The 19,697-nt window shown below is 44.1% G+C and overlaps 1 protein-coding gene across 1 annotated transcript in view; it reads right to left on the bottom strand.

The window, feature by feature from the left end:
- Positions 1–19,697, bottom strand: part of Bicral (BICRA like chromatin remodeling complex associated protein) — a 70,913-nt gene that overhangs the window by 32,730 nt on the left and 18,486 nt on the right. Inside the window, exons 2-5 of the mRNA XM_087184567.1 lie at positions 9,371–9,416; positions 8,576–8,624; positions 8,420–8,488; positions 2,716–4,398 (exon numbers count right to left, since the gene is read on the bottom strand). Of these exons, the coding sequence (XP_087040693.1) occupies positions 2,716–4,398; positions 8,420–8,488; positions 8,576–8,624; positions 9,371–9,411 (1,842 nt within the window). The 5' untranslated portion in view covers positions 9,412–9,416. The remainder of the gene's footprint in view (positions 1–2,715; positions 4,399–8,419; positions 8,489–8,575; positions 8,625–9,370; positions 9,417–19,697) is intronic.

Below are 19,697 nucleotides of genomic sequence, written 5' to 3'. Positions count from 1 at the left end.
TCAAATGATGCAGTGCTGAGCATGTAGCTCAGTGGTAGAGGAGTTGCCCAGCACGTATGATGTCCTGGGCTCAATCCCTAGTAAATAAAAATAGAAAAAGGAGGGAAGGAGAAAAAGAAGGAAGGGAGGAAGGGAGGGAGAGGAAGGGAAGAATTCAGTCTGGAATCACCAATGCAAGTTTAAATTAGAGTGTACAAGGGGCCAGGATTTAGCTCAGTGGTTTCACCGCCTGCTGCGCAAGCGCAAGGATCCGAGTTCAATCCCCAGCACCAAAAAACAAAACAAAACAAAACAACAACAAAACAAAAAATTAGGGTGTACAAGTTTGATAAAAAAAAATCTGCTATTTAGTCTCAAAGTACTTTCCAGAAGATTCTCACTAACGACAAAAAGGAAAACAGTGGCGAGACCTGGCAGACACTGTCTCGAGCAAGAGTTCAAAGTTAATGTCAGGCAGGGAACGTAGCTCAGTGTTGCTATGCCTGTCTGACAAGCACAAGGACCTGAGCTTGATTCCCGGTACCAAAAAAAAAAAAAAAAAAGCAGTGTCAACAGCTGATAACAATAAATGCTTATAGGGGCCAGGGATGATTTAGCTCAGCGGTTTCACCGCCTGCTGCGCAAGTGCAAGGACCCGAGTTCAATCCCCAGTACCAAAAAAATTAAAAAAAATAAATGCTTATAAAAAAAAGTTAATCTCACCATTAAAGGGATAAATCTGTATCATGAGTCTTAAGGACACAACACCTCTGTGACAATACTGCCAAAAATGCACATCCTGAAATTAATCAGGAGGAAACATCAGAGAAACCCCAGTGCAGTACAAAGTAACAGGTTTATACATACGGAAAACACCAGGATCACAAAAGCCAAAGACAGAAGATGCATTGGAGATTTAAAGGCAAGAGGTTGGGGAAACGAGACAGGATGCCGGGATCTGTGCTGCACCCTGGACCACAGACATCAAGACAGTCTTTTTCCTCTTTTGCTCTTAGAGACATTATTGGAAGAACTACTAAGTCTGAGTAAGGTCTGTAGATTATTTTATTTTGTTTTTTGTGTTGGTTTTTTTTTATGTACCAGGGATTAAACTCTCGTCCTTGCGCTTGCGGGGCAGGCGGACTGTAGATTAATTTATTGTAGGAATGCTTATTTACTGAGTTTGATAATTATTCTATAGTTACATAAGGAAATGTCACTGTTTTTAGGAAATATACACTGAAGTCTGAAGTTATCTAGGGTCGAGAAGCATCAGGCTGGTAATTTACTCTGCAAATTGTGTGTGTGTGTGTGTACACAGGGGGCAGGGAGGAGTAAATGCTAAATACTGCTGTCCACCTGAAGGAATACATCTCCTAAAGAGGGGCAAAGAGGAAAAACCAATGTGGTAAAAAGTAAATGTTTAGGAAATCGTGGTGAAGAGCATATGCGACTTCTTTGCACAGTTCTTGCAATTTTAACTTTTCTGTAGTTTGATATTATTTCAGATACACACACATACAATCCACACTCACACACCTTTGATACCAAAACTAATACACTGAACAACCCTGACCATAAATAATTTTTGTTTCCTTAGGATTCTTAGTGGAATTATTAAGGCAAAGCTATACCACCGTTTTGTTTGTTTGTTTGTTTTTTTGGTACCGGGGATCGAACTCTGGTCCTTGAGCTTGCGCAGCAGGCAGTCGAAACCACTGAGCTAAATCCCCGGCCCTATACCACTTTTTAAAGATTGGTGTACACGTATTTAAGAGACTGATAGTGAAACATATTGATGCACAGAAACAGAGAAGTTCTTGAACTCCTGACTGTGGAGGAGTTAAGCAATGGCAAGGAGGATGGAGGAGGGCAGGCATGGGGTAGAATGGGCCCTCCTGAACCACTGAGCATGCTCAGAATGGGGGAATCAAGAGCAGAGGAGTCAAAGGTCAGCCAAAGTGAGGGAGGGCCTGAAAGTAATGACCTGACACTAGTTCCTGTTCAGAAACAATCAGATTGCCTGCACAGGAGCAGGCTCAGGAATGTGCCCCAATGATTGGGCCTGTGCACCTCTGCAGGCCCACTGTTGAGTCCCACCAGGTCCCTGAAGTACTCCATTTGGTACTGAGGAGGCAGCCACTGCATTCTCAGCAGGCCAGGCACATGGCCTACTGGCCTGCTGTAGTGTTTAAGTGTAATCTGAAGTCATCTTCCTCCTTAGTGCCTTAGTACATTTCATCAAGTGTTATGTGGGCTCATGGTAAGAGATCTTGCTAAGGCTCTGGGATCACAGCCCCACAGCTGGTAATGTGATCATTCCTTCTCACTGCTGAGCAAAATGAAGCCTAGAGAGGCTGGTCCATGGACTTCACATCAGAAAGCCCAGCGTCAAACCCAAGGCTGATCCAAAGTCTGTACTCTAACCACAGTGCTGTGTGGGTAAAACAATTTATTAATTTACTTTGGTTTTTGAGACAGGGTCTCACTATGTAGTCCAGGCTGGCCTTGAACTCAAAGTGATTGTACTGCCTCAGCCTTTCAAGTGCTGGGATTATAGCCATGTGCCACCATGCCTAGCTGGGTAAAGATTTCAGTTAAGAAAAAAAGGGTAATCCATCATAGACTGAAGATTTTAAGCTAACACATCAGGAGATGAAAATCGTATTCACGTAAATACACATTTCATTTTTTCATCTGTAATCTGTTGGAATATCATCTGCCCGAGGGCCTTACCTGGCAGAAGAACTGTTGCTGGGCTCCTGTGCCAGGCGCATTACTGAAGGCGCTGGTCGATTTGGAAGAAGGAACTGGAAGACGATGAGATGCACTGACTGGTGCCGGAGTCCTGTTGGGCTGGGCCAGCTGATCTCCAGTAAAGTTTGCTCCTGAGGCCCCAGACTGACATGTAGGCCCAAGACTAGGATGGGCAGTGCTGGCTGAGCTGGCAGCTGGGAACCGACTGGGTCCTGCCATGCTGGTCACTGAGGGCATGGCGGTAAAGCCAGGCCTTCCTTGGGAAACGCTGCTCTGCCCAGGTGACAGGTGCAACATGGTTGGAGATGCCTGCTGTAAGGGCATCTGTCCACCTACGATCTGAGGGGAGGCGTGGTTGACAATCACAGGACTGCCGGAGGTGGCAAAGGTCTGGCCGGACACTAATTGGACGGCGGCAGCATTCTGGCTGTTCAGCATGGGTCCGGAATACGGCTGGCTGGCCCTGAGCATGCTGGAGGAGTTCCTGTTCAGCATGATGTGCTCTGAGGCCACCTGGCTGGGAAGGAGCTGGGAGGGCTGAGTCTGCAGAAGCTGCCCGTTGATGGTCTGGACATGGTGGACCGAGCTGGAGGTGACGGCAAGGCTGGTGGGGATGAGGAATTGACTCTGGGGTGTGTGAGGCTGGCCCATGGGGGAGTGGATGACGATACTGCCCCCGGCGCTGCTCACGGCCTGCGAGGTGATGGGCTTCCGTGTGTTCTGGTGGTTGACGATGTTCACCGACATGTGTGGGCCGACGACAGAGCCCTGGGGCGAGCTCGCAGAGGCAAAAGAAATCCCTTGCTGCACGTGGTGCTGCTGGATTCCCAAGTTGTTCACATTGTATGTATTCTGCTGACCTGTCTGGATAGGCTTTGGTTGGATATTAATCGGGACTTTATTTGAATTTGGTGCGAGACCCCTTTGTATGATGATGTTATGCACAGGTAAAGACGTTTGAAAATTTGTGCTGTTAAATGGAACAGTGACAGGCTGTGCTACGGGGCTGGAACTGGAGTTCCCAAAGAGGGAGTTGCCATTCGGAGTCTGTCTGTGGACCAGCAGCCCTCCACTCACACTTGACGGGGCTTGCTGCCCGCTGCCCTTTAATATGATCTGTGACCCATCGAGGTTATTAATAGTCATCATGGAAGGCTGATTACCAAATGACCCGATTAACTGTATTTGACCAGAACCACTAATCTGACTGCTGTTAGACAAATGCTGGCTGGGAACACTGATGCCCACGTGTTGCATAAAGCCATGCTGCACACCCACCGTGCTGCTCGCGAACGATGCTCCCACGGGCACGTGTGTCACCCCTATCGGCTGTAGCGTCTGACCTGAGTAACTGGAAACATTAGAAGCCTGAGTAAAGGATGCTGATGAAGAAGGATGAAGCTGCGGTTGTGCAAACTGTTGACTGGAGCCTATACTGGCATCCAAGTACGCCTCTTCTGCCAGTGTCTGTTCAGTGATGTTTGCCTCTTGCAAGGATTTCTGAAGAATGTCAAAAGGTTGGTCCTCGCTGAGATCAGGAAGTGGGGAAGACTCAAGTTCATCTTCAAGGAACTGAAGGCTACTTGAGAGTGGCAGCCCATCACTGGGCCCTTCTCCAAGCTGGTTGCTTACACCTTTGAGGGATGATTTAGGATCAGCATTCTAAAAAAATAAGGAGCATGTTACAGGGCATAGCCAGTCCTTGAGAGAGTCATAAAAAAGATTCATCTCACCTTATTCTAATCTCTTATTTCCTTAGTAATCATGCTTACCATCATGTTTGTAAGTCTATGTATCTGTTCCTTTGATATATTATTTTACAGTGTACAAACAAATAACATAAAATACCATAGATACCTGGAGCTCAGGTACACTGGCACAGATTATTACTTTTACTTTTTGGTGCAGAAGCCTAAATCCAAGGCCTCATGCAGGCTAAGTATGTTACACTTCCCAGATGCTAAGGCTTTGTGTTTTAAGACTGCTCCCAGCAGTGGGGCATGCTGTATCTCTAGCTACTTAGGAGGCTGAGGTAGAAGGGTAGTAAGTTTGAGCCACAGGCTGGGGATGCAACTCAGAGATAGAGTGCTTGTCTAGCATGTTCAAGGCCCTGGCTCATAATGGGAAGCAAAGCCAAAGGAGGTAGCTGGGTGTGGTGGCGCATGCCTGTAATCTCAGCAATTGGTAGGCTGAGGCAGGAAGACTGCTGTGAGTTTGAGGCTAGCTTGTGCTACATAGTGAGTTCAAGGGCAGCCTACACCACACAGTGAGACCTTGTCTCAAAAAAAAAAGGAAAAGTTAAGAGCAGTTCCTTTCACACCCAATTAACAACTGAAATAGGACTAATAAGGACATCACCTTAGGACTTGGCAAGCCATTTGAAAGGAAGTGGGAAAAGCAAATGAAAATAGAAGGGTTTCTTTCTTTTTTTTTTTTTAAGAGTAGGAAGAGTTTATTGAGAGAAAGAAAGCTTCTACCTAAGAGAGACAGAAGGGGGACCGGAAAGTGAGTCACCCCAGAAGGGTTTCTTTTTTTTTTTGGTACTGGGGATCGAACTTGGGTCCTTGCACTTGTGCAGCAGGCAGCAAAACCACTGAGCTAAATCCCCAGCCCCCAGAAGGGTTTCTTTACAGAGAAACATCAAGGCAACAAAGGGTATCTCCTGTGCAGTAATATATAGTTCAATGCATTCATAGTCTACAAATTAACAAACCACGGGCTTAAAAACAGACTTCTTTTTTTTTTTTTTAAGATACTGGGGATCAAGCTCAGAGATGCTCTACCACTGAGCTATGTCCCCAGCCCTTTTTATTTTGAGACAGGGTCTCACTAAATTGCCCAGGAGGATTTGAATGTGCAATCCTCCTGCTTCAGCCTCCTTCAATGCTGGGATAGACACTCATCTTTTTTAGAACATTTTATTTTTTTTATTTTTTATTTTTATTTTTTTCCTCCCATTAAGTTTATTGGTACATTTTAGTTATAAAATACAGTTACATTCATCATTGGGATCTTGTATCATTACATGAGTCTCTTGGTTCTTATTTTTTTCCCCTTCCCTTGCCGTCCCTTCCCTATTTGCAAAGAGCTTGTTTCCATTTTTTTCCTCTTCTCATATTTTTTCCTTTCCCTTTTTTCCCTTCCCCTACCCCTCCCAATTCCCCTGCTCTTTTAGACCTTTTCTTCCTGTTACACAATATCAGTTATACATTTTTAAAATTACAATATTAAGATCTAAGAGACATTACCACAGATTTTATAGAATTTAAAAGGATACAGAAAGCATATTACAAAAATCTTTTTGGAAATAAATTTGACAACTTCTAAGAAGTACCTTGGAAGACAAATTAATGAAACTAACTCTGGAGGAAATATAAAATTTGAAAAGCACCTATTAAAGAAAGTATATTCCTAGCTTGAAAACCTACCTATATGACAAAAGCAGGGTCATGAACATTTTAACTGATAAATTATATCAAACAAAGCAGAAAAAAGAAGGAACACTTCTCCCCTCATTTTGGGAACTCAACATTGTGCTAATCCTAAAACTGGATAAAGATAATAGAAGAAAAAAGTATGAACATAGATAGAAATTTGTTTAACAAAACAAACTATTAGAAGTCAGATCTGGCAGTATGTAGAAAGTGGTTTTGTTATAGGGATGGCAGAACATTTTAAATACTTCTACTACATCTGACATGATATGATCAAAGTTTCTAATAAATAATATTGAATAAAGCAGTCTGAAAAGTTAGAAATGAATACTCACATGGGAGTAGGAGAGTTAGTAAATACAAAGCATTTATGTTGAGAGACAGGCTAAATAAATGTCTACTTTATGGGCTTAGCAGCATCACATGCCATTATTACTCATTCAAAATGCATGTCTGAAAACAAAAAACAAATGTCAGGAATGCTACTCAGGCTGGGGCTCAGTGGGAGAGCATGCTATTGCATGAGGCCTGGGATTCAATCCTCAGCATTTAAAAAAAAGAGAAAAGAAAAAAGAGATGTGATCTGACTGAACATCAGAGAGATTTACTGAGGCGTCCAGTTCCACAGCTAAGGGAGCAGCTGGGTGGGGTTCCCACTCACAGCCCAGAGGGCTTAGGTAAACCAGGAGGCGGTGCACACCTGTAACCCAGCCACTTGGGAAGCTGAGGTGGAGGGATCTAGAGCTCGAGGCCAGCCTGGGAAATTCAGGGAGCCTCTGTGTCAAACAATTTTTTTTTTTAAAAAAGGACTGGGGTTGTAGCTCAGTGGTAGAGTGCTTGCCTAGCAGGAAGGAAGCCCTAGGTTCAGTCCCTAGTATCTCACGCACTATATGCACGCATGTGCACACACTCAGTACTAAGGCAGCGCAGGGCTTAAATACAGTAACCTCACACTCAAGCAGGACTCCCCCTCCTCATGGCCTGATGCTCCCATTTTAAAGAACACGAGTTCCACCTCGGGGGTATGGGTCAGATTCCTAGCTCTGTGACTCATGGCCCAGTGATACTGGGCAATTTGACCTCTCTGTGCTTTAGGTTCCTCATCTACAGAATATAAATACTAACAAAACTACTTTACAGAATTACTCTAAAGATTAAACGATGTTAATATATGTTAAGCCCCAAGTGCTACACATATACTACAAACTCAAAGAGTATCAGTTTTTTTTTTTCTTAAAATGAAAATCATCTGTAACTGTGATCAAAAATGATTTCTTAGCCAGGCATGGTGGCACACATCTGTAATCCCAGCACTCTGGGAGGCAAGGCAGAAGGATTGTAAGTTTGAGCTAACTCTGGGCAATTTAGTGACTTAGCAAGACACTGACTCAAAATAAAGAGTAAAAACAGCTGAGGATTTAGCTCAGTGGTTCCGATGCCTGCCTTGAGGGCGCAGGGTCCTGAGTTCTATCTCCGGTACAAAAAAAAAAAAAAAAAAGTAAAACTAAAAGGTTGGCCATGTCAATCCCCAGTACAGGAAACAAAAATTAAAACAAAACACGATTTCTTGCAAGGAATTGTGGTACACACCTGTTAATCCTTGCTACTCAGGAGGCTGAGGCATGAAGGTGTCAAGTTCAAGACCAGGCTAGGCAACTTAGCAAGACCTTGTTCCAAAACAAAATAAAAAGGGGGCCAGGGATTTAGCCCAGTGGTTCTGGCACCTGCCTCACAAGCACAAGGTTCTGAGTTTGATCCCTGGTACCAAAAATTAAAAAAAAAAATAAAAAGGGCTGGGGATGTAGCTCAGTGCTCCCTGGGTTCAATCCCCAGTGCTGCCAATAAGTAAACAAATAAATTCTTTTTCTTTTTTATTTATTTTTTTGCCAAGGTAAGACTTGAATTTGCAGTCCTCCTGCCTCAGCCTCCTTCAATACTGGGATTACAGGTGTGTGCCACCAGGCCCAGCTATGTAAGATTTCTTTAAAGTATATACTTTCTTGGGTATAATATTTCTGAATCATTTCAGGAAGAAAGTTGAAAACTTAAAAAATTGGCAAAATAAATCTTAGCTTGCCTTGTGTGTGACCAAGTTAAAAGAGAAACATCACCCTAATTCAATAGCTTTTCCTGCTGTGTAAGTTACAAAGGACACCGTTAGGATTCTTTGGGGGTACAAAGGCAATTAAAGCCCCTATTCACCAGGGATCCTGACACAGAAACACTTCGGTTCAGTTTCTAATACTCACAGTGGAGTTGGCAAAAATTGAGTTGGAGTTGGCTGCAGGGTACCCTGCACTCGTCAAGTCATCGCTGCTCTGCAAAGGGACAAAGTCAGCACAGTGGTTACTGAGACTGGAAGGAGAAACCCAGTGTGTGTCTGTGATGTGCTACACGTTACTTACAGGTTTATTACTAGGTCCATGTAGAAAATAGTTCAATGCTTGCGGGTCTCTGGAAAAGAAAAATTTAAAAAGGGAGAAAACAACAAATACATATATAACCTGTGTTTAGGATTATTACTAGGGCAAAATGAAAATGACATGCTAGCCTGAGTAAAATCACTATTTTTTTTAAAAAAACAGGATCTTGCTATGCAGTTCAGGCTGGCCTTGAACTATGTAGTGACGGCTGGCCTGGAACTCATGGCCTCCTGCCTCCCCCTACTCCCTCCCGACCCAGTGGTGGTATTACAGGCGTGCACCACCATTCCCAGCTAATCGCTCACCATTTTAAAATGATTTTCTCCATAGCTTTTTGTTTTGTGTTTATGCTGTCTCATTTCCCATCATGATTCATTTCTGCCTTCCATGACTGTGTGTGCACGCGTGCACGAGTGCAAGAGACATTGCTTGAACCTGGGGCCTTTAGATGCTAAACACAGGGTCTACCACTGAGCCACACCCACAGGGGTTTTTTAAACAAAAATTTAATAAGGGACTCCTGAATAGTGACCCCATGTTGACACAGACTTCCTTGTGGTCTTGCTGCTTTGACTACCATGATTCTTTATTTTAAAACCCAGTGAGGACCAGGGATTTAGCTCAGTGGTTTCGATGCCTGCTGTGCAAGCGCAAGGACCCAAGTTCGATCCCCGGTGATAAAAAAAAAACCAACCCAGTGAGTTTTAATATACTTAGGCTGTTTTGTTCAGCAAACCTCACACAGTTGATTCCCCAGATGTGGGAGGAGCCTCTTACCCAATAAGATCGAGGAGACAGGAGTCATCATCATCATCCATGACAACTGGAGAGAAGGAAGAGGAAAGCACATTTCAGCAAAGTGGACTGGAGCCAGAGGTTGTTGATGCAACATAACAACACACACGATGCTTTTCTGGATAAATAATGCTTATATATGAGTTTTTCCTCTAACTGCGTATTATTAATGCAATTTTAAAAAATTTTATTGTGAGGCTTGGTGGTGGTCCTGTAGTTCCAGCTACTAAGGAGGCTGAGGCAGGAGATCGTTTCTGAGCCCAGGAATTCAAGCCTAGGAGTTGGAGGCCAGCCTGTACAACAGAACAAGATCCAGTCTCAAATAAAAGTAAATAAGGCTGGGGATGTAGCTCAGTGGCACTGCTCCTGCCTTGCAAGTGCAAGCTCCTGAGTTCGATCCCAGGTACCAAAAAAAAAGAGAAAGTATTCATTTTAAGGTGGGCACAGTGGTGCACAACCTGTAAACTGCAGCAGTGAGGGAGTCTGAGGCAGGAGGATCACAAGTTTGAGACCAGTCTTGGCAACTTATTGAGACTCTGTAACAAAAAAAAACAAATTTAAAAGGGCTGAGAGCCAGACATGGTGGTGCTTGCCTATAATCTCAGCATTCTGGGGGAGGCTGAAGAAAGAGGGTCGCAAATTCAAGCCCAGTCTGGGCAACTTAGCAAGACTTTGTCTCAAAATAAAAAGTAAAACAGGGCTGGAGACAGCTCAGTGGTAGAGCATCCCTGGGTTCAATCCCCAGTACTGCCAAAAAAAAAAAAAAAAGGATAGCACTCAATCTAAATGTTTTTAATTGAAAATAAACCCTCAAAAGCAAGTCAAGAAGGATTCTAGACCAATCAGATAGCTGGCAGCAGATCCCCAAAGGGACCATAAAGAAACAGATCAGTAACTTCCTCAACTGGAGAGCAAGCTAGGAGGGGAGTGACATTTCAGTCTTAGAAAAGATGTCAGATTCAGAAGGCTTTACAGTTTATGGCTGGGTGTCTGGATGCGGACAGAAACCTATACGTCTGGCTGAAGGTCAGTGGCCCTCACTTGGGATGGAGAAGCAGGTCCCCCCAGATTGGAGACAGAAGAGGGCCTGGTCTGCAGGCCTGGCTCTTCCCTCTGCACACTGAACTGTTCATTTCCCAGCAATCCACGTCCCCACCAGGACACGGAGAGTAGGAACCTCACCCAGCCAGCGGTTCTCCTGAAACCCTGACAACTAAGGGCACAGCTCCTAGGAGTGGCTCCCGGGATCTAGGTCACTTACACTATCGATCCGCCACCCAGCAACACGGCCTCACACCATCTGCAACTGTGTGGAACAGTTGACATCACAGAATGCCAGCCCCAGGGTTCTGGGCGGCTGGGATGGGCAGCTGTGAGAAGCAGTTGGCTGAGGGTAAAGCCCTGAAGAGATGCCCAGGGGAGTGGCTGGCCCAAGGCACTGCTCAGTGTCTGCTCTGTCAGACCTGCATCTCCTCCCTGGTTCCCCCAGATCTGCCACTCCATCAACCACAAGGCCAAGACAGAGTGCACTCCTGCCACTGGGTGATGACAATCCATGTGAGTACAAGAGCTCAGTGGAGAGAAGAAATGGTGGGGAGTAAGAAAGAAGGAAGAGAAAGCTTACAAGAGGTGCTGGAAAAGAGGGAGAGTGGTGAGCTAAGGGAAAGGTGCTTGCTAGAGCTGGATGCAGTCAGGTCCCCACGGTGTTAGGGGCCAGGACTGTGGAGTAGTGGGGACTGGGAGAAGGATCAGGAAAACTGCCACCAGATACACAGGACTCATGGAAAGGTGTCCCTGAACCTCGTGACACTCACAGCAATGGAACTGCATTGGCCATTACTATTCTACAATGGGCTGGTCTCCCAGACATCACAATCACATGGAATAAACCAGATGATTATGAGATAGTTAAGCCTATCAGTAGATGTCATAGATCATTTTAGTGGACTTCTACTGTATCTTTTGTAAGTTTATTTTTATTTTAATTATTTTCAGACGGGGTCTAGCTATGTTGCCAGACTGGCCTTGAACTCATGATCCTCCTGACCCAGTCTCCTGAGTAGCTGGGAATTACACGTGTATACCACCTCACTGGCTGCAAGTTTATTTTCTTCTATTTTTTCGGTACCAGGGTTCAAACTTAGGACCTTGTGCTTGTGAGGCAGGCGCAGCACCACTGAGCTAAATTCCCAGCCCCAGCAAGTTTATTTTTTAAAGCACCTAGGAACAGAGTGTGGTGGTACATGCCTGTAATCCATCATTCTGGGAGGCTGAGGCAAGAAGATTGCAAATCCAAGCCCAATCTGGGCAACTCTGTGACTTAGTGAGATCCTGTCTCAGAAGAGGGGAGGAGAGGGGAGGGGAGGAGAAGAGATGAGATGAGATGAGATATGAGATAAGGCTGTGGATATAGTTCAGTGTGAAGGCCCTGGGTCCAATCTCCAGGACCACAATCAATCAATCAATCAAGCATCTACTGGGGCCGGGGATTTAGCTCTGTGGTTCCTCTACCTGCCTCAAAAGCACAAGGTCCCAAGTTCGATCCCCAGTACCAAAAAAAAAAAAAAAAAATCAAGCATCTACCATTCTTGGATATGGTTAATTAATAACGAATGAAACAGATCACACCAAGGAAAAGCACTTTCACATCTCCCCCAGCCTCTTTCATCCGGACTCCCTCACCTCCCTCCTTCCTCCATTTACTGGATCCCCAAAGTTGTCAAACAAGCTCTGAGGAAGGTCAGCCCAGGCCACACCACTGCCACCACAATGTCACTGCCACCAGGGCTGTCAATGACAGAACATTTGTTACCCTAAAGTTGCAAGTGACAAGCTAGTCCTTAAAGAGTCAAAATAAGGGCTGGAGATTTAGCCCAGGGGTTCTGCCGCCTGCCTCGCAAGCACAAGGACCCAAGCTCGATCCCCAGTACCAAAAAAAAGAAAAAGAGTCAAAATAAAAGAATGACTTTATAATAGTGATGAGATTAAAAGCCAGTGTGCACCCTCCTGTCCGAGGCTACTCTCACCCTGACCTGGAAGCGTGCTCCCTGGAGATAACCAGCTGTTGGTGCATGAGTGCCCTCCCAGGCAGGGTGCCCCCAGGGAGACATCCACAGCCTGCACAGTTGGGGTACTCTGGGGTCTCCTTGCCACCGGCCCACACTCTTTTCTGACTTAAACAGGTTTTCAAAGGATGAGAGATGACCCTCCCATCCCTTGCGTCCCTGGCTGTACAGTCCCAAAATGCAAGCCACCCCTTTCCTCAGCATGACCCACAGCCACAGAGACCCAGGCACCAAAGTAAACTGTCAAACTGAGTGACTCTAAAGTGGGAAGACGCTAAGGACTCAAAGCGAGGTGTTGGGAACAAACCCTCATATCTGTGAGTGGCTGCTGAGACCAGGTGGATTTTGCAAGGCTGTGTGAAAACGGCACCCTCCTCTAGGGGTGACTGGAAACTATTTCCTGGACCCGTGTGTGTGACAAGACACAGGCCCCTCGCCACAGCAGCTCTCAATCACAGCATCTGTCACTTTTACCAAGTTCTGACAGCACCCACAACTCAGATTCCCGGCCCAGATACGTGACTACTATCGCTAAAAAAATGAAAAAGCTAGTATTTAAAATTATTATTATTATTATTTTTTGGTACCAGGGATCGAACTCAGGTACTTGCGCTTGTGGAGCAGCGAGCGGAACCACTGAGCTAAATCCCCGGCCCTTTTAAAATTATTCTTAACAGAATCATCAAATATTGTGAATAGCAGCTTTTAATCAAGAGGATACAGTGTAAAAGTGACATTTCAAAACAGTGGGGGAAGGATGGCAGCCATATGGAAGAATAGTATAGAGCCATACTTCATATCTTTGCATGTAACTATATCCCCACCCCTTGGTTTATTCTTTACTTTGAGATGAGGTTTTGGTAAGTCACTAAGTTGCCCAGGCTGGACTTGAATTTGAATCCTTCTTCCCTCAGCCTCCCAAGAGTGGTGGGATTATAGGTGTGTACTACCAAGGGTTGCTTCTGTTATTGTCTTTTTAAAATCTTTGTTTCTTTTATTCATAATGTACCCTTCTTTTGCTTGATGTTCTAATTTTTGTCTTTACCATTAATTTTGGGCAATTTGATTATGCCATGTCTTGGTATACTTTTCTTCATATTTCTTATGCTTGGGGTTCATTTGCTTTATAGAATCTACAGGTTTATAATTTTTTTTCAATTTAGAAAAATTTCAGCTATAAAATTTTCAAATATTTTGTGCCCCTCCTCTTTCTGGAATCCCAATTATACATGTATTAGCCTGTTCACTGATGTCGTATTTTATTTTTTTTTTCAATTATTTTTCTCTCTCTTGCTTTCATTTGGGATAGTTTCTACTGCTGACTTCAAGCTCAATTCTTTCTTCTTTTGCAGTATCTAACTGGCTGTTCATCCCACCCAGCATATTTTTATTTTTATTTTTATTTTTTTGGTGCTGGGGATGGAACTTGGGTCCTTGCGCAGCAGGCACCGAAACCAGAGCTAAATCCCCAGCCCTGTTTGTTTTTTTAAGAGATGAGGTCTCCTATGTTGGCCAAGCCGGCCTTGAACTTCTGTTAGGCTCAAGTGTTCCTCTTGCCTTGGCCTCCTGAGTAGCTGAGAGCAGACATATGCCACTGTACCTGTCTGGACATTAGTTAAATGTTAATTTTATATTATCAGAGGCTAGATATTTTTATGTCCATATAGATATCTTTGTGCTTTGTCCGGGCCATAATTAGGTTATTTGAGGAGACTGAAGACTTCCGGGTGCCATCGCCATGCAGCTCTCCACCTCGTGAGCTTCAGCCTTTTGCCTTCCACCATATCAGCCCAGGTCAGGAAGGTCCCCAGGGCCCAGCCGGGTCCCCTGTCCCTTCCCTTGGCCTCACAGGAAGCTGGGAGACTTAGGGAACAAGGAGTCACTGTTCTGTGCTGCTTGACAACTCAGGTTCAAAACCCAATTTCACCCAGTTTGTCCAGTTTTTAACTTTTTAAGGTAGGAAGGTAAACAAGAGAGAGGAGAGGAGGAAGGGGGGATAGACCAGTAAACTGCACACTTTTTTCCTGTCCCTCCTGTTTCCTACATTGAAGAAGTGCTTAGGGAATGGGAAACCCACTTCATTATTTCTATCTTTAATCCAGGTGTTCAGTGGGTGTAAATATTCATTATTTATTTAATGCAAACTTAGCACACCTACTGTGCACTGGGTAATAGGTTAGGGGCAAGGAATAGGCAATGAGGATGTCCTAAAATGTGACGACAAACAAAAAAAACCCTGCACATTTTATAAGACTGGAAAAACAAAGCTGAAAAGTGCACTATTGTGTTTAAACAAAAAACAATTTTTTGGGGTAGTACTACTAGAATCAAACCCAGAGCCTTATGCATGCGAGTAAGCTCTTTACTACTGAGCTACATCTCCAGCCCTTTTTATTTTATTTATTTATTTTTTCCTGGTACTGGGGATCGAACTCAGGACTTGTACTTTCGAGGCAGGCACGATGCCATTGAACTAAATCCCCGGCCCCAGCCCTTTTTATTTCAAGACAGGGTCTCACTAAGTTGTCCAAGATGTCTTCAAACTTGTGATAGATCCTTCTGCCTCAGCCTCCGGAGTACCTGGAACTATAAGCATTTGCCACCACGCCGGGCTAAACAATTTTCTAATGGGTGTCATGATTATAAAGTTTTGACATGAAATAGCCTCTCAGGATATAAAGTGTTGTTATCCTAGTCTGCGGACAGTATTGGAATTGTTCTGGGCTGTTAAAACTCGTATTGGAAGCCTCTGCGCCTCCTTTTTTTGGTACCGAGGATCGAACTTGGGACCATGCGCTTGTGAGGCAGGCGGCGGAACCACTGAGCTAAATCCCTGGCCCATGCCTCCTGCTTTTAAAAGAACTCTCCTTCACAAGAGATCTAGGGGTCCTCAAACTTCTTCAGGTGATATTACTGGGCTTTTTGTGAAATAATGATGATAGAGCAATACTATATAATAAGACAGGCTGTTGCTGTCCCTCCCTTTTTTTTTTTTTTTTTTTTTCCACAGAAGGTTTGGATCCAGAAATGTAACAGTTTGTGCTGCTGGGCAGCCTCCTGCCCAATGTATCAAAATGTTTTGTGACTCTTTTTACTGTCTGACCTTTCAGGAACGCTTGGTTAAACTCTGCCCCCTTACAAGGACGTTGTTTGCTCCGCCCCTCTCAGGAATGTTTCACTCGCCCCACCCCTTTTAGGAATGTTCTATAACTCTGCCCCCTTCTGCTTCAGTGAGCATGCTTGGCTACCCTTGTAGATCCCTATATAAGGAGGGTCTCCGTTCTGGTAGAGTGCTCAAACTTTTGAGTACGAACTCCTTTGAACCTGCTGGCATAATAAAGGTTTTTCTCCACCTCTTTGAGTGACCACTGGATTCTTAAGTCTTCAAATTTTGCAAGCTCAGTGGTTCTTCCACCTGCCTTCCAAGTACAAGGACCTGAGTTCGCTCCCCGGTACCAAAAAAAAAAAAATTCCGAAAGCCTCAACTCAGAGCTGTAAGACTAAGCTAGAACACTCAGCTGTGCTTCTGAGCTGTAACACTTGGCTACAGCACTGAGCTGTTCCACTTTGCCACAATAATGACACAAGACGAAAACATGAATAAACATATATATGTATATATTTTGTCTATTTATTTATTCCTGGTACCGGGGATCAAACTCAGGACCTTGCACTTGCCAGGCAGGTGCAGCACCACTGAGCTACATCTGCAGCCCAAAAACATGATTATATTTTCACAGTTCTATCCATTTGTAATAAGAACAGTGTCGGACTGGGGATTTAGCTCAGTGGTTTCGCCACCTGCTGCACAGGCGCAAGGACCTAAGTTTGATCCCCGGTACCAAAAAAAAAAAAAAAACAGTGTCCAATGTAACATGATTTGTTCTGAATTCTCAGCTATTATTCACCCTGGCACTTCATTCATTCTGTCACCAGGCTCAAGGCTCAAGGAAAAAGTAGAAGAGACTAAGAAAAATTACTAAGGGAAAGACCTGTGAATTAAAAATTCTCCAAAGGCACAGAAGACTTAATATGGCAGGATAGGATAAGACTTTGGTGAAACCCAGTTTGGAGGTCAAAGCTTTTCATTCCTACTTGAAATAAGGTAGGGGTAGAGATGAGTCCAGTATCTTAAGCTACTCAGGGTAACACAGGGTACCGGTGACCACAGACAGGGCCTGGCTTCACAATGTCCAGCCAGGCTTCACAAAGACTAGGGAAGCACAGAGGAGGAGAAATATTTGGAAGCCCCAGGCTTGATTTGTATATTTACCCAACTTGACTGACCACAGGTTCTGACTTCTTGGGGCCCCTGTTTTCCCATCTCTAAGTGAAGTTAACAGACCCCATTGGGGATTTTGTTTTTCTGAGACAGGGTCTCAGTATGTATTCCAGGCTGTCCTTGAACTCACTGTGTAACCCAGGCTAACTCTGAACTTGCAGTGACCCTTCTGCCTCAGCCTCCTGAGTGCTGGGATTACGGGTGTGTGCACCACTCCTGGTTCACACTGGTGATTTTTAAACTTTGTTCCCTAGGGACCTAGGGCTCTCTGCAGCATCCAGGAGCTGTGGCTGGTGAGGATCCCCACAGTCACCCTTCCACTGAGTAGGCTCAACTCTTCCTCCGCTGGGAGGAAAAAGTGTGAAAATCTAATTTGCCCTGCTGGAACTCCCTGAGTTGACCTCCAGTTCTAGAACCCAGAACTCACAGGGCTGTCACCTACTGCATAGGAATGACCATCAACAGTGGAGCCACAGGGGTCCCTGAACATCAAGATGTCAGGATTACTTTAGCAGGATAAACTCAGGCCCCAGGCTTTACCTAGATAAATTCCAACAACATGATGACGATCTGAAGCTTGCTCACTGTACAATCACTGGCTGCACAGATCAGACCTTCTCAAACTCGGGTGTGAGGATGTGGTCTTGGGTTGTCTGAGCTTTTAAGTTTGAAAAACACTAACAAATTCTAAAATCATCCAGAAATGTACATACTGAACAACTTCAGGGCTGACAGAAACTGTGCTTAATATAGTTACCAAAGGCCGGCTCATAAACTTTTATCTTTTATTTTGCAGGTTGGAGATTGAACTTCAGGCTTTGGCTTGCTACGCAAGCACCCAATACTGAGCTACACCCCAGCCCCTTAAAATCTTGAGCCCCAACAGTAATCTACTGACGTCAGGCTTGGGTATACACCATCCATGGATGCAAAGCTGGCCTCAGGGGAGACATCTCTCAGCTACTAGTTTTGTACCAGATGGTTGACTGAGTCCCACAAGTCTTGGCCAAATCTATCTGGATACAGACTTGCGGTGGCTTAAAATACACAACGCTGAAAGTTCCAAAGCCCTGCAACGTTGCAGAATGCTCTACCTGCCAGCCTCCCGTGCCTGGCCAGGAGCGGGAAGGAGCTGTGGGAGCTTATCTAGGCTCAATATAATGAACATTTTAATGACTACAGAAGGTAACACACAGGGAAAAAGAATCGAGAAATGATACAAACAAATGCCAGTATCCTACTTCCTTTCTTTTTGTTTTTCTTTGAGATGGGATCTTGAATGTTGCCTAGGCTGGCCTCAAAGTCCTGGGATCAAGTGATCCTCCTGCCTCAACCTCCCAAGAAGCTAGTATTACAGGCATGTGCTACTGCACCCCACTGATTTTCTATTAAACATTATAAAAATTAAACTGAGGGGCCGGAGATTTAGCTCAGTGGTTCTGCCACCTGCCTCACAAGCGCAAGGACCCAAGTTCGATCCCCGGTACCAAAAAAAAAAAAAAAAAAATTAAACTGAAACTGACAATTCACAGCACTTCAGTACATAGAATATGTATTAAAAAGATGATCAACTATTTGGGCATAGCATTAAATTTCAATTACAGAATTTTTGTATTATACTTCTAAATAAAAGTTGAATTCCTGTTTTAATCATCGATTGCCACATTTATTACTTCTTTCCACTAAAGATAATCAACCAGATAGAGACAGTTACTACCCAGTGATAAGCTGACTTAGGCAGCAAAGGGAGCAATGGCAACTTTGGTTTTTTTGTTTGTTTTTGGAGACAAGGTCTCGCTATGTAGTCCAGGCTGGCCTCACACTCTTGGTTGGTCCTCCTGCCTCAGCCTCCCAAGTGGTGGGATGACAAGTGAGCACCACCATGCCCAGCTAGCAATGCCAACTTTGAAATGAGTCATCCACAAAGCTGAGGCTCGGGCCCAGGGATTTAGCTCAGTGATTCTGCCGCCTGCCTCACAAGCGGAAAGTCCTGAGTTTGATCCCTGGTACCAAAAACCAAAAATCTAGGAGAGGCAAAAATAAATCTTTTTTTTTTTTTTGGTACCGGGGATCGAACTTGGGTCCTTGCGCTTGCGCAGCAGGCGGCGAAACCACCGAGCTAAATCCCCGGCCCTAAAAGTAAATCTTACTTGTGTCTTCTTCATAAAAACAAACTACCCGAATGTTAAACAGAAGCTGCTCTAGTGCTCTTCTGATTTCTAGGTTTATTTTTAAAAAACCCAAATATTATAATAAATGAGTTGGAGCTTTATATAAACCACTTATGTTTTTCCTAATGTAAAGAGAATTTATGTTAGACAACATTTTTAAATGAAGTAAAAGCAATGGTTCTACCAGTGTGACTTTTTCAGGGAACAATGAACAATTTTATGCGATGCCAAGTAAAATGGTAAAAAAGGGAAAATTGCTGTTTGCATTCCCATCCCACAGCCACAAAATTCACTGAAATACAATGCCATAAAACTAAGCTATTAGAATAAAAATAGGTACCGAATACTTTCTCTAGTGTGACAAACTGAAAGTGTAAATAAGGATTAAAATGATTAAAAAAAAAATTGATAATCTGAAGTATTAAAAGGTCCAAAGGTGTAGGGGTAGTGGGAGGGGAAGGGGAACGGAAAGATGAGAAGGAAAGAAAAGAAAAAAAATAGAAACAAAATCTATGTAAATAGGGAAGGGTGGAGGGGGTGAAGGGCGCACAGGTAATGGGGAAAAAATAAGAACCAAGATACATCACGTACAGGTACAAGCACCCAATGATAAATGTAAACATACTGTCTATCTAAAATGTACCAATAAAAGAATTTTTAAAATAAAATAAAATAAAATAAAAATAGGGCCGGAGATGTAGCTCAGTGGTGCCTTGCTTGTCTGACAAGCACAAGGTCCTGAGTTCAATGCCAGGTACAGGAAAAAAAAAATCTGTCTTCACCAGTGTTAG

This window comes from Heterocephalus glaber, unplaced genomic scaffold (assembly GCF_053883595.1).
Source record: "Heterocephalus glaber isolate CG9 unplaced genomic scaffold, H.glaber_assembly_v1.0 deba00001497, whole genome shotgun sequence".
Taxonomy (NCBI): Eukaryota; Metazoa; Chordata; class Mammalia; order Rodentia; family Bathyergidae; genus Heterocephalus; species Heterocephalus glaber.
This window is presented reverse-complemented; position numbering and strand designations above follow the sequence as displayed.